Source organism: Populus euphratica, unplaced genomic scaffold (genome assembly GCF_000495115.2).
Source record: "Populus euphratica unplaced genomic scaffold, PopEup_1.0 scaffold4.1, whole genome shotgun sequence".
In the NCBI taxonomy this organism is placed as follows: domain Eukaryota; kingdom Viridiplantae; phylum Streptophyta; class Magnoliopsida; order Malpighiales; family Salicaceae; genus Populus; species Populus euphratica.
In genome coordinates this window covers 221,402-235,338 of record NW_011499859.1, presented here as the reverse complement: position 1 = coordinate 235,338, position 13,937 = coordinate 221,402, and the positions used below count along the sequence as shown (strand labels likewise).

General features: G+C 30.0%; 2 protein-coding genes across 6 annotated transcripts; both read right to left on the bottom strand.

Moving 5' to 3' along the window:
* Positions 1-2,242: 2,242 nt before the first annotated feature.
* On the bottom strand, positions 2,243-6,311 carry LOC105124137 (Molybdenum cofactor sulfurase family protein). 3 transcript variants are annotated; one of them, XM_011024017.1, is made up of 9 exons: positions 5,958-6,311; positions 5,294-5,443; positions 4,436-4,612; positions 4,084-4,172; positions 3,935-3,999; positions 3,613-3,715; positions 2,882-2,992; positions 2,684-2,779; positions 2,243-2,338 (listed from the first exon to the last, which is right to left on the bottom strand). In XM_011024017.1, exons 1-9 carry the CDS (start codon positions 6,049-6,051, stop codon positions 2,258-2,260), a joined length of 966 nt encoding a protein of 321 aa, XP_011022319.1. In that variant the 5' UTR covers positions 6,052-6,311; the 3' UTR covers positions 2,243-2,257. The 3 variants fall into 3 exon arrangements, with proteins under 3 accessions (XP_011022319.1, XP_011022317.1, XP_011022318.1); XM_011024015.1 differs by lacking the exon at positions 2,243-2,338 and having other exon boundaries at positions 2,449-2,779; positions 5,958-6,307; XM_011024016.1 differs by lacking the exons at positions 2,243-2,338; positions 5,294-5,443 and having other exon boundaries at positions 2,449-2,779; positions 5,958-6,147.
* Positions 6,312-10,092: 3,781 nt separating this feature from the next.
* LOC105124136 (37S ribosomal protein S27) lies at positions 10,093-12,819 on the bottom strand. 3 transcript variants are annotated; one of them, XM_011024013.1, is made up of 3 exons: positions 12,727-12,819; positions 12,340-12,571; positions 10,093-10,596 (listed from the first exon to the last, which is right to left on the bottom strand). In XM_011024013.1, the coding sequence occupies exons 2-3, from the start codon at positions 12,564-12,566 to the stop codon at positions 10,500-10,502; spliced, it is 324 nt and encodes a 107-aa protein (XP_011022315.1). In that variant the 5' UTR covers positions 12,567-12,571; positions 12,727-12,819; the 3' UTR covers positions 10,093-10,499. The 3 variants fall into 3 exon arrangements, with proteins under 3 accessions (XP_011022315.1, XP_011022314.1, XP_011022316.1); XM_011024012.1 differs by having other exon boundaries at positions 12,684-12,783; XM_011024014.1 differs by having other exon boundaries at positions 12,662-12,745.
* Between the last annotated feature and the right edge of the window lie 1,118 nt (positions 12,820-13,937).

Here is a 13,937-nt window from a genome sequence, read left to right as displayed (position 1 = left end):
ATTTTAAATTTAAAGAATTTTTATTTAAAAGAATATATTAAAAAATAATATAAATTATATCTTGAAATCTTTTTTAATAATTTTAATTATTAAATTAAAATAATTCTTTAATACAGATCAGTTTGGAATTGATGATACGCTTCCACCCAAGAAGCATTTGACTAAATTTGTCAAGTGGCCACATGTTGTTTGTATTCAGAGGCAAAGAAGGATTCTGAAACAGCGTTTGAAGGTTCCTCCTGCTGTTAAATGTTAACGTGTGGGATCCAAATTATCAAAAATAAGAAAGATCCAGCAGATTATCCATACTATTTTCTATTTATTGATATGTGGTTTGATCTTCTATTAATTTGTATGAAATTGTTGTAAATTCTATTTATTTGTATAGATTGCACTATCCCTTCACTTTTCTTCTGCACAAATTTACGTTGATTACTTTAATTCTTAGAAAATATATTTCGCAAACACATTGTATTTGTTGTTTTTTTTTATTATTATTATTATTTGGCTTCTGATATGAATTTGAGGACATTTTCGTGTTTTTATCGCATCATGTCAGAAAGGGATATATAGCTTAACCATGTTATGCAGTGCATCTAAAAGAATTTGCGTGTGAACTCTAATATCTACAGTAAAGGACATAGATTTTTTTTTCCAATTTAATATTATAATATTTGCTTGATTTTTAAATTATCATCATAAATTGTTTTGAATTTTAAATTATTTTAATTTGTGTTGTATAAAACTATTGCATTCTCAAATATATATCCTGCTATTTAGTTTATGATTAATTTTATAAATATCTATTTTTATTATCATGTAATTAAATAAAAAAAAAATTAAACACAAGAAAATTCATCAACTAAATCATGAATATAGCGAGTTAAGTCATAAAACTCGGGTCTATCAAATATATTAATATTTTAATATTAAAAAAAAAAGTCATTTTAATTTTTTAAATCAAATCATGCTTTTTATAATTGTCTTTATACATGTCAATTTGATTTGGTCATATCAAAGCAACTCTAGAGCATTTTTTTTTTTATTAAGACTAAACAAGAAGTTTGATTTGGTCATATCAAAGCAACTCTAGCACTTTTATTTTTATCAAAACTGGACAAGAAATTAAGTTAAGAGATTTTAAAATTAACTTATTAGATCAAGTTTAATAACAATGTCAAATAGTTCATTATAAGACTATTGATTTGCGCTATATCGTTAGATGGATCAAAGGTTTTATCAAATATAATTAAAAACAAACACTATGAATTCAAAAGATGTTGCATAATGGACAAAATTCTTTTTAAATTTTGAGACTGTGACGGATTAAATGATATCCTTTTTAAATATTAAGATAACAATACATTAATTAGTAAAATATATTTAAAAAATTAGTATATTTTTTAACCATATATTTAATCAACCTATATTAATTAGTAAAATATACTATTCGAGTTATAAGATCATAATAATTATACAAAATAATTATTTTAAAAAAAGCATGCTTGCGCCTGGCGCATGTAAAAAAGACCTAGCCTCTAAATTATTATTTTTTAATTTTAAAAGGACAACACGTGTCATTCACTTTTTAATATTTTAAAAAATAAAAAAGATGTAAAGGATGCGTCACTTGCAACTTAAGAATCCGGTGACTAGATGGTTACTTGAAAATCAAGGCAATGATATTGTTTTGCTCAAACTTTGATTTTCAACCTTTTTTTTTTTATCAAAATCACTCTAAAAACCTTAATAAACTTATTTATAACTTTAAATAATAAAAAAACCAGTTTAAAAATCTAAAATAAATTTAAATTCAAAAACTTTTTAAGATTAGATTTACCATCTTAAACTAGCTTATAAAACTTTTTTTTATCAAATAAAATTTAATAACACTTTTTAAGATTAGATTTACCATCTTAAATGATAATAATACTAAAATATAGCTTATAAAACTTTTTTTTTTATCAAATAAAATTTAATAATACTAAAATTATTCATTTTGATGGTTGAAATTGCTATCAATCAAGACTCTCTCCTCTCTCAAACAAAAAAAAAAGTGAAAAATAAAATCTTATGTCAAAATTTAATTTTAGACAACTAAAAAGGCAGAAAAGTGATCATTTAAAAAATTAAAAGATTAAATTGAACTTCTCACACCTACTTTGAAACCACCAACTCCCTGCAAACAAGCCTCTTACCAAGCCCCTTGATTCTTGATGCCTTGTCAGTTTGTGAATCATGAACATTTATGGTGAGGTCAGAGCATCATTGGATTTGCGATAACAGGAGAGAGATGAGCGAATTCGCTCCACGAACTCCATTTCCATTCAGTCATCCGCTGCATTTCATCCCGTCAAGGAGAGAAAATATCAAATAATGCTTTTACGTTCACATCATTTCCATCCCTCTTTAGCTAGTTTATGATTAAGACTTCAATGTAGTTTAAAGTTTAGAGTTGAGCATTTATTAATCTCTTTTATTAATATTTTCCTTTGACTCCTTGTTATGAATAAAATGAGCATACACACATCAGGATAAACCAAAGCCTTTGCTTCAGATTATCCTTTTAGGATTGTCCAATCATTTTATTACCATACATAAGACATCTTATTGCCAACTCCCTAGCTATACTAGCTGCTATATTCTACGAAGTTTAGGCTGCTGCTTCAGCTACAGAGGAGACCTTCTTATGGACGAAAACAGGATCTCCCACTTTAACAATCTTTCCATGCCCTTCACTAGGGTTGTCCTTCCAAACTAAGTTCTGTCCAAAATAGATCTGCAGTAGCATTGCACATAAAAGGTATTTTAGAAGTTACATCAGCCACAAAAAACACAAAGAACATGATTACAACTTTCTATCTCATAATCCCATTCTAACCTTTCCCTGCTGTTTCTTATCCGGGCGCAAAACTCTATCTGATCGGATTTTCATGAGAGTTTCATTTGGCTCGGTCCCTCCAATCCCAGTATCTTGATTGATTGTAGGTATCTGCAAGAGAAAAAACAAGGCATCTTCATAAATATAGGAACATATATTACAGCCAAACATATGAAACATTGAATTAAATGTTGTAATTTTCAAATTAAAACCGAAGCAAAAGTAAGGACTAAAAGAAATGTCAAAAGCTGTCTTGAGTGAATTATAAAATATATGATCATTATCTACAAGTACTTTATCTAGTTAGCATTTCACAAGCCATGGCAATATAATACAAGAGGACACACAGAGAGGAATATGAACGTGGAACAGTAAATATGACTTGAAGGCCAAGAGCGTGCATTGACAGGACCTTCAAGTGATTCTTCACCACTAAATATGAGCTATCTGGTTTAACAATCTCCAGCCAAACTTTGAGCTACAGTGTTCCTCATTTTATACAATAACCTATAATATTGTTGACTTCCAGGAGCAGGGGGCAAAATACTTGTCTGGAAAAGCACTTATCACAGTTCTTAAACATGGTTAAACAAGGGTGATAGATTAAGATTCAAAAAACATGCTGAATTATAAATTATATGATCATTATCTACAAAAATTGATTACATCTATTGAATGCTATATGTAGCTTTAATAAATATGAGCAGATTGCTTAAAAGATAGGTTTGTACCTTGCAGCGGGAACATAGCTTGACACCTTCAAATGTGAACTTCCTTATCCTAATTTCAGTCCACAAGTCCTCAGAAAATGGTTCACAGCCTTCAACAAGGATGCTGTGACAAGCAAGAAAACAAACTAAGAGATTTGAAAACGAACAGGTTATTGTGATCAACATTCACCAGTGACAAAAGGTAGCAATGAATGTAAAGCAATTGATAAATTTATAATTTCTGATTCTTGTGCAGGTAATGCACTGCCAGCAAGGTGTTATTGTAGGAAGAGACAAACAGAAGCTTTAACTAAAATATATAGGCGTGGGCCTATGTACATACTTTGGTCTAAAACGATTAATAGGAACAGGTTCCCTGAGAAGCTGATTCAGTGCATCCAAAGATCCCTGCAAAAGATACATTTAGAGGATCCCATTTGAGATTTCTGAGAAAACCAAATAAATCAAGCTTTATTTCTCAAGTCAACTAGCCTGAGAGATCAGCATGAATGGAAAGAGGTCAGAAAACATAGTTCTGTGTCCAGGTGCATAATTAGGATCTATGAGCCTTGTTTCTGAAGCTGCAGCAGGAAACAGAATGGTAAGAAAATAATAAAATAACTGCTGCAAAGAGATTCACTATTTAGCTTAAGTTCACAAATAAAAGCACTACACAAAACTTGGCATGCCAAAATATAATTTGCGCCTATGTCCGCTCTTCAATACTATTTAATGCTTTTGTTGCAATAAGGTCCTATGTAAAGTACTCTTTGAATTTGAGCAATTCAGCTGACCAGTTCACTTGATGTCCTACTATCCTAAATGCACCAAAATCAATCCTGACCTGCATTAAAACGTACTAGTTGACTGGGTTTCCCCAAATAATCTGAGAACCATTTTGCTGCTTCAGCTCCCTCATCCAATGCAGAGCCAGACCACTCCCATACCGAGACACCCTCCACTACTTGGCTTGGCGTCATCAGAGATATCTTAAGCACACTCATCCCAGGAGCCTTTATTTCTGTAAAAGAAAATGAACATTGGATCACTTTCACTGAAAATCGCCTGAAAAAAAGAAGCAACAACATGATTCATGAGCCACTGAGAATGGTAAGCACTAGCATTATTACTACAACAACAAAGTTGGAGAGATGTCGGAAGGCATCTTCTGTTTGTTATTTGTGAGAAATTAAAGGCACTACCATCAGCAACCCAAATTTCTTCAACTTGCCTGGTGACAAATACCATTATGCCCAACATTATCAAAGAGAAAATTCGTAATCCTTAAAAAGATGCAACCCTGAGAACCATGACAACATTAGAGCATCGATATTTGCTAACGTAAAATTTTACAAATCTTGTAGCTCACTCTTTTATACACCCATTAGTAAACAAAGCTTTCCTAACAAAAACACAATCCTTAGGAAGACCAATTCTTTATTTGTTAAAATCTTTATCAATATAACTCCATGAAAAAATAGAAAAGCATCTTAATGAAATAAGTCGTGGGGAAAATAGTATTATCTAATAATGGACCTATAGCAGTAGGAAACCCTGGATTTAGTGAGATATGCTATCAGAGATTAGAATTCTAATAAGATCTCAAAGAAAAAAACAAGTAAAGATTATTTTTTTGGGTCCAACTGAATAGCAGATACGAAAGATTTATGTGATGAAACATATAATTTAACAGATATTTTACTCATAAATGAGTTCTTAGTAGGTTCCCAGCCCTCCGAAAATGCCTCATCCGGCAGCTCTATCTGAACTAAAGCAAGCTTTGGTTCAACTCTCTGGGTATATGCCCTTCCTTTGTAGTTCACAACTAACCAGTTCCGATCCCATCGAAATCCTGTGTATCCAAGCACAGCACAAGTAACCATAACCAAAAAATTATCAAAATTATGTTCACAAACATAACACGGAACATATCAGAAACCAAGAAACTCAAAAACCAATCAGAAACAACTAATCATGCGCATGCCAAAAAAAATCCAATTTATTTCAATATTGTTTTTTTTTTTTTCCCGGCTGGTTTCTCAAAATCCGCACTTTTTTCCAGGTAACTTCAACATAGTGACTTCTAAGAAAAAATAAATGAATAAAACTTGACATCACCAAAAGGTACAGTTATAGTGAGAAGCTCAAGAACCATAAAGATAAATAATAATAATAATAAATGAAACATTCTCTGAGATTACCCATTTCTTTCAAGATAGTGAGTGATATAGTGACCAGGCAGAAAATTAAAAACAAAAAACAGATAAAGGGACTCCCAAAAATATAAAGAGATGAGAAGAAAATCAAGTGGGGTAAAAGGAAATTCATAGAAGAAGCAAAGAACAAGTAGTGGTTTATTATATTACCAGTAGGCGTTAGAGGTGCCTGAGAAAGGGAAATTCCACGGCATGATTTAACGGGGTATACAAATATTGATGATACTTTGGCAGTTGCCTCCATCTTCTCTCTGTTTTTCTCTGACACAGGGTTGTTCTGGTGAGAAATGGTCGCCTCGACGTCTTGTCTTTGAATTCCTACATTACCTTATAAAACATATAGCAGACTTTTTGCTGAGATGATGGTTTTATTATTGTTTATATAAATATTGATCGATCGGATGCCGTCAATAGAGTAGAAAGACAACAAATTTGAAAATAGATTAAATTTATTAAAATCATCAGAAAATGCTTGTTACTTTTGTTAATGGCGTTCCAATCAATTTGGATTCCAAGTTAAAGTGATTTCATTTCAAATTCAGGGTTATTATTTTTTTTATTCTGAATTAAGTGATAAGTGTATGACCGTGACCTCGACGGACAAGACAACATTGACAAATGTAATAACTGATAAGATGCAGGCAAGCTGCCAAGCTCAATTAACACGTTTTCCATTTTATTTATTTATTTTATGTCCTTTTTTCTTTATTATCAATGCTTTAGAATATTACAATGTGTACTTATTTGATGTTTTCAATTAATATGATTGTTTTTTAATTTAAAAACGTGTTAAATAATTATTTTTTGGATTTCCTTAACGAGTAAAGTGTTTTAAATTGATATAATTATTTAACATTTAATGATTGGACATTTTGAGATTAAAACTCTTTTTATCGAAATGGTTTTTTTATAAGATGTTTTTTTCTTCAACAAAGTTCTATAATAAATTAAACCTAATAAGTATTTTAAAATAGTATCATCATGCATGGCTTTTATTATAAGGAAATTCGGTATTTTTTTTAAAAAAATTCATTTATTTTACTTTAAAAATAAAAATAGTCAAACCAATCATTTAAAATTAATATAATAATAGTTATTTAAAAAATAATAGTAGCTAAGTCTAATTTGCTTTTTATTATCTAGGTTATTTATCTTTTACATTAATTCATATTGACTTCGAGTGTATTTTAATCTATTTTTTTATTTAATTTTATACTTTAAAAGCTTTTCTTCATATTATTATGGTCATAAGTTTTGTAAAAAATATCATTTATTTATTATTGTTGTTTTTTTAATTGTTTAATTAAAATAGATCTAACTTATTAAACTTGATAAGCTTTTTAACCTCAGTTATTTGTTTTTTTTTTTAGTTTTTTTTTAAAGCATTTGAGACACTTAGACTATTGTTGCTTCTTTTTTTGTTTTTATTTTAATTATAATTGATATCTCTCCTCAATATTTTTTTTTTAATTTTGCTTCCTTAGCTTCTTTTGAATAGATATTTTCTTTAAAATTATTTTGTATGTTTTTAATTTTTAAGATATTATTTCGATTCACCCATAGATTTTTTTTATGTTTTATATAGATAAATCTCATTTTTAAAAATAAAAAAATATTTATTTTTAGATAATATTTCTCATATGTGAAGCATTATAATATATTTTTTTCTCTTTTTATTTAATTCAATTAGTTTCGTATGTGTATCTATTTCTATTATTCTTGATTGAATAAAAAAATAATTATAATTAAAAAATTTAGTAAACATATTCGGGTAAATATTCCATGTTATGAAATCAAATATTCTTATCTATATCTATCTCTTGATTTTTTTTATTTTTTTGTTATCATTAATAATTTTATTTATTTATTTATATATGTAATTATCGATTTATTTATTAGATACCTACATAAGCTTTTTGATTTATACTTATAATTTTTTTATGTAAGAAAATGCTTTGAAAAATCTTGCATATCAATTTTTTTAAAAAAAAAATATGTGACTTATGGTGAAGGTTAAATTTGTAGTTAATTAACAAACACTAAAAAAGTGGTGCTTTTACCATTCAACACATCACAAAATACTATTTATTATAATGATTTTTTTCTTTTATATTTTATATTTTTAATTTCAACATTTTAATTTATTGATGATTTATCTTTATTATTTTATTGTGGTTTACCTTTTATATGGCCATCTCAATTTCATAACTCATGCCATAGATTTAATGGGTTAACTTGAGTGTTTTTATCTCCTTTTTAGTTGTTATTTTTTTTAATTTTATTATTCAACATTTTCAACATTGCATTGATTATAAATTAGGCTTTGTTATTTTTTTTACTTTATTTTTTATGAAGTTATTATAATCTCATGAATTGGATCACGCGTTTTGCAAGTTAATTTAAGTAGATCTCAAATTGTTTTATTGTGTCCCTTTTTTATATTGATTTTTTTCAATTTCATAATTCAACAACGGGTTTATTAGAAATTAAGCTTCATAATTTGTTTAATTTTTTATGGGGTTATCGCAGTCTCATGAATCAGGTTGCAAGCTTAGTTGATTAATCTAAGTTGATCCAAGTTATTTTTTTGATTTACTTTTAATAAGGTTATCCTGATTTCATGATTCGAGTTATATATTTAGTGAATTAATCCAAGTTGACCAAGTTGTTTTTTGTGTTATTTTTTAAAATGAATTTTTTTAATTTCTTTCTTTAATATTTAGTTGATTAATAATTAGACTTTATAATTTATTTTGATTTACTTAGTATGAGGTTATCCTGATCTCATGACACGAGTCATGGATTTAACAGGATAACTTATGTTAACTTAAGTTGTTTTTTGTCCCTTTTTAATGATTGTTTTTCATTTCATTATTTAATATTGAATTGATTGAAAATTAAATTTTATAATTTATTTTGATTTGCTATATATAAAGTTAATATGGACTTATAACTTGGAGCATGGAACCGATCTAATATGTTGCAGTCTTAATTTTTTTTTTAAAATAATGTTATCTTGAATTTTTCTCAAACTATGTTTTACCTTATTATTTAGATTATTTTTGAACTTATCAAGTTAATCAAGTCATATTTAATTAATTTCCACATAATTTTTTTTCTACTTCACAAATATTAGATATGTCTGGATTTTTTTTAATTACCAAGAATCTTGGAGCTTATAATGACTGCCATTCCGCTTCAAAGTTTATCTTAAAGATAAAATGTAGAGAACTCATTCTAAAATTTTGTTAGGGAACACAGCTGAAACCGTGTTTTCTTAGATTTTAATTTTTTTTTATATTTTTAAATTATTTTAATATGCTAATTTAAAAAATAATTTTTAAAAAATAAAAAATATTATTTTAATATATCTCTAAACAAAAAAAATATACTAAATCACAGTAGCTAATACAATTCGAAACAAGTAATAAGTGATCGGAGGCGGTTCCATCGAATCAAGGATGGAACTTGTTCTTTTGACGATTATTGGTGAAAAAATGACCTCAAGCAGCTTAACAGGGGCCATGGCATTCCCTCATTCCTGTACATGCGTATCGAGATAATCCCATAGGTTTTCCACCCTCTGATATTGATGTTTTAACTGAAATCTATTGTATCCTCGACAACGTCAAATATAGAAGAAAAATCAAACACAAAACCTCTAGTTTTTAAGCTCTTCCTCAAGACTTGTCAGATATTCTAGTTAGAGTAACTAAATCTTTGGGGTTTACTTCTATTTCCTTTCTGCATTTTGAAAGAAAACTCATCAAGAACTTGACAACACTAAATCGGAGTTCAGAATCTCACGCCCCAAATTTTCATCTATGAGCGGATCTCGAGTCCTTCTGAACAAGCACCAGGAATCCGGAATGTGCATTCAATGGTTGCATGAAGAAGAGAATCGTCCGGTGGTGTTTCTCACAGAGAAAATAACTATATGTTTCAGCTAAAATGAAGAATATGGAGAGGAGAAACTAATCATTTAAGTTAATTCTGGTGCAGGCTCATTCAAATCATTTGTAATTCTGGAAATTTCTGCTTGAAGCCTCGTCAACTCCATCTCTATTCTTTGTGCCACACAGCATGGAGACTAGCATATTCCTTCCCTTGCTTTAGGGACTGGCTTGTCATGTTGACATCCTTGAAATGTTAAACCATGAAAAATCTTCACCTTTTGTTTTATCTCCACTGCCTTTTGTAATTCACCAATATATTTAAATCGGTACCAACATTTTATGGAGCACTAGCTATCTTGAAGTGCAAAAAACTTTACGCAACTCAGAAGTCAGAATAAGTCTTCCATCAAATGCGGGGAAAACACAGAAGGATGGAGTATTATTTAGTTTCTCCGCGCTGTAAATTTAGCTCTGAAATAAGCTCAAAGAAGACATACTAGCTTAACTGCAAAAAATAGAGTTAGAACTCATTCTCTATCCTCTTTTTAGCACCTGCACTGCACAGTCACTTGAGACAAGCAAGAAATGTGCGATTCCATAGACAACATTAGATGGGTAGTATGTTTTTCCACATCAATGTATGCCCATATTAATAGAAAGTACTCGTCCCTGAATAGTGGGCGCTGTGCAAGAAAAGATGGCACAAGCATAAAAATCCTAAAGTTGTGACAAAACCAGAAAATACTATTGATCAGAAAAAAACCACTCAATTTGTTTGAAAAACAAGAGAAAATCATCATTTCCCCTTATTACGCTTCACAGCACCCTTCCCTTGTCCCTTCTTGGGTGGCCCCTTTCCACGACGCTTCAAAATTTCAAGTTTTGATAATCGCCTAGCAAAGCATGATAGAAAATGATGTCAGAAAAACATGCAAGATTTAATTCGAATAGCTACTTAAAGCTGATATTCTCACAAGTGCTGTGATCAATCATCTCCTAAGGAAAAATGCAGTTTGGTTAAATGCCGGGCAAAGAGAAATGAAACGCCAAAGCTAACCAATGTCTTTATAAACTCACAAGAAAAACGAAAGTCTATACATTATAGGACTGCAAATGACATTCTTTGAATGATAATTAAAAATTCATGTTCAGAACTGATCACCTCAACTAGTTTGGGATTAAGGTTTGTTGTTGTTAATGTTCACAATTGATCACCTAAAAAAGACGCATAACGTTTTATCTGCAAGTAGTCTAATTACGAAGTAGCTTCTCTAAAATCAATCTGTTACAAATATCGATATACCTGATCTGAAATTTTACTGCCATTTTTATGCAGTTATTCAAAACGGTCACGATTAAGTGATATACAGAAGCCTTAGATTAATCATAAATACAAGTGACATCAAGAAACTTATTTTCAGAGGCTCAGGATTTGTGGCCAAGAAAATCACTTCAGATAAGACTTTAAAATTTAATATTCTTAACATGGCATGAAACTTTCTAAGACAACTTCTCTGAAAATGCTTGAGATAGAGGGACAATTCAGCATTTTTATTATCAGAGATGAATCGGTTCCATGGTAGGACAATTCAGCATTTTTATTATCAGAGATGAATTGGTTCCATGGTACGCAAGTTTTAGTAGTCCAACAGCTATGATCTGTCAAAGATTAATCATGACAGGATGTTAATGTCTTTTCAATATCCATTCAAGCAAATATTGTTGCTCATGAAAATCATCCCCATGTGTGAAGTCCCCGGTATGGGAAAACAAGAAGAAATTTCAATGCAAAAACATCGTAGAAGGTAACTACTACAGAGTTTCAACTTAAGCAACCTCTTTGCCTTTTCTTTTGCCCTCTTCTTATGGTTATCTTCACAAATCTTTAATATTCTTCTAACTAGATAAACATTTTGCATTCACAAGAAAGATCTTAAATCTCATTTTTTTTCTTGCATTATATGCTCAGCGTTCAATTTATTAAAGGTTAGCTATAGCATACAATTTACACATCTTGGACTGCTACTGCCTGAATATAAAGATCAGCAATTCATCTCCATGGAAGGAGAAATGACAGTCCAAAGTAACTAAATGCTTTTGATCAACATATTATGTTTGCCTTTTGGCTGACTCAAGCAGTGTAGGAGGCAAGATGGCTCAGGATATATCCTACGTTTGAGACTTGGAAACAAGCAAGATTAATCAAACCCAAAACGTTCATGGCTTGCAATGCTAAATCGTCCTCAACAAAGTTAGCATGGTAAAACACAAAGCAGCACTAATAAGACATCCTTCTAAATACAGTTGCCTGTCTGATCCTATAACACACTGTTTCACTCAAGAGATTATGGCCCTTTATTATTATTTTCTTTTCAAAGACCCGCTTAGCAATCTAAATGAGTAAATCCAGTACCGCATTCCCTATAAATAGAATCCCCTTCTCCCTAAACACAAGTGACAAACCTTTCCAATAACATAATTTCTTAACTAAATCAACAAAACCCACTTGAAAATCACAAAAAAAACAAAAAAAAAAACAGAAACCCAACAATCAACACATCAAAGCAATCGAACATCAAGTGGGAAAATAAAGAAAAAACGACGAACGAGAGAGAAAAGGGGGAAGAAGTGCTTACTTTTCTTCGCGGCGATCAATGTTAAGAGGGTCATCTTTCGTGATATCATGGGGGTACCATTGTGCCACTTTTTCACCAAAGAGTTTCTTTCGCAAAATCTTGTGAGGAGATCTTAGACCAGTTGGGTTAAGTACGTGACCAAATATCCTCGCCCTCGCCTCCTCCACTCCTTTGGTCACAGCTACTGCCAATAATTGCTTTAGCCTACCCCCTCCACCGCCACTCATCTTACCTAATTAATGTAATAAAAACAAAAAATACACACTTTTTAGTCACTTTCCCTAAGAGAAATCGATGTTAAGTGAATAAATAAAGAAATTACTTTCGGGTATTTCAACAAACACCTGGAGTGCAAACTACGACTATGAGAGCAAGAGAATAGCACACCTGAACCGGCTATCAAGTACAGCGAGTGATTCAATTATCAGGGACTGCCACACATTATCAAAACGGTTGCAACTGAGGTCCGGTAAGCTTCAGGCCTGGATTTGGCTTTCAGGGTCCATAATCCATACATCAGCCCATTTCTTTTCGTTCTTTCTTTTCCGAAAACAAATTTTATATCAATTTTACCCGCAAAGATATCTAATGTTTTCAATTGTATCCTTCTGTCACCCTCCCTTCTAAATATTGAAGACAATCCGTTAAATGCCCACATTGCAACTACAAGATCTAAAGATTTGTTAAATTAATAATATAACACGTGAAAATAAAATTATTGTAAAAAATATGATACCCAAAAATTCAATTTTTTTTTTAAGTTTTGAGTTTGAAAGGAATTTATTTTTTATTTTTTAATAATTTATCTTAGAATTTAAAGTTTTCTTATTTAATGTTATTAGTTCAACTAACAATCAATTTAATTTTAAATTGCAAGTTGGTGTTGGAACATTGTCATCTCAATACCCAATTTAGACTAGATGCATTCATTGAACAATGTAAAAAAATAATGTATGACCATAATGAATTTTGTTTTGTATTTTGTTAGATACCATGAATAATATTTCTTGGATTTTCTGTTAATGTCATGAAATATAGGATTTTAATTTATGTTCATTACAACTCAAATATAATTTGTTATTTTTATTCATTTTATTTGATCATGATAACCAATATTTTAATTAACAACATTGACATTACACATACTAATTGGCTACCAATAACAACTTTGCGTTTGCAAAACTAGTGTTTATGTTGTAATTTTTTTATCTAAATTCCATGTAATTCATCTTTAATTATCCTCATATCTATTATTTGATCAATATAATTAGCACATTCTCTCACTTTAGTAGTTAATTCAATATCATTAATAAATTTGCATCAATTAATGAATTCATTATCACATAACTTGCCATTCCATCTTTAGAATAACTTGTTTTTACTGGTATTTGATTTCAATATCCTAACAAATGTTTTCTTTTTAGTATCTTGTGCATTTTTTATTTTTAAACTTTAGTTCATTATATTCGTTTAAGTTTGTAGGCTACTAGTATTTGATGAATAAAACATGAATTCAACTTTGTGTGCTACAATTTTTGGGTTATTATGGATTGTGACGAAGTTTTGTGCTATAATGATATAGGGTGACTTGCTTGAAA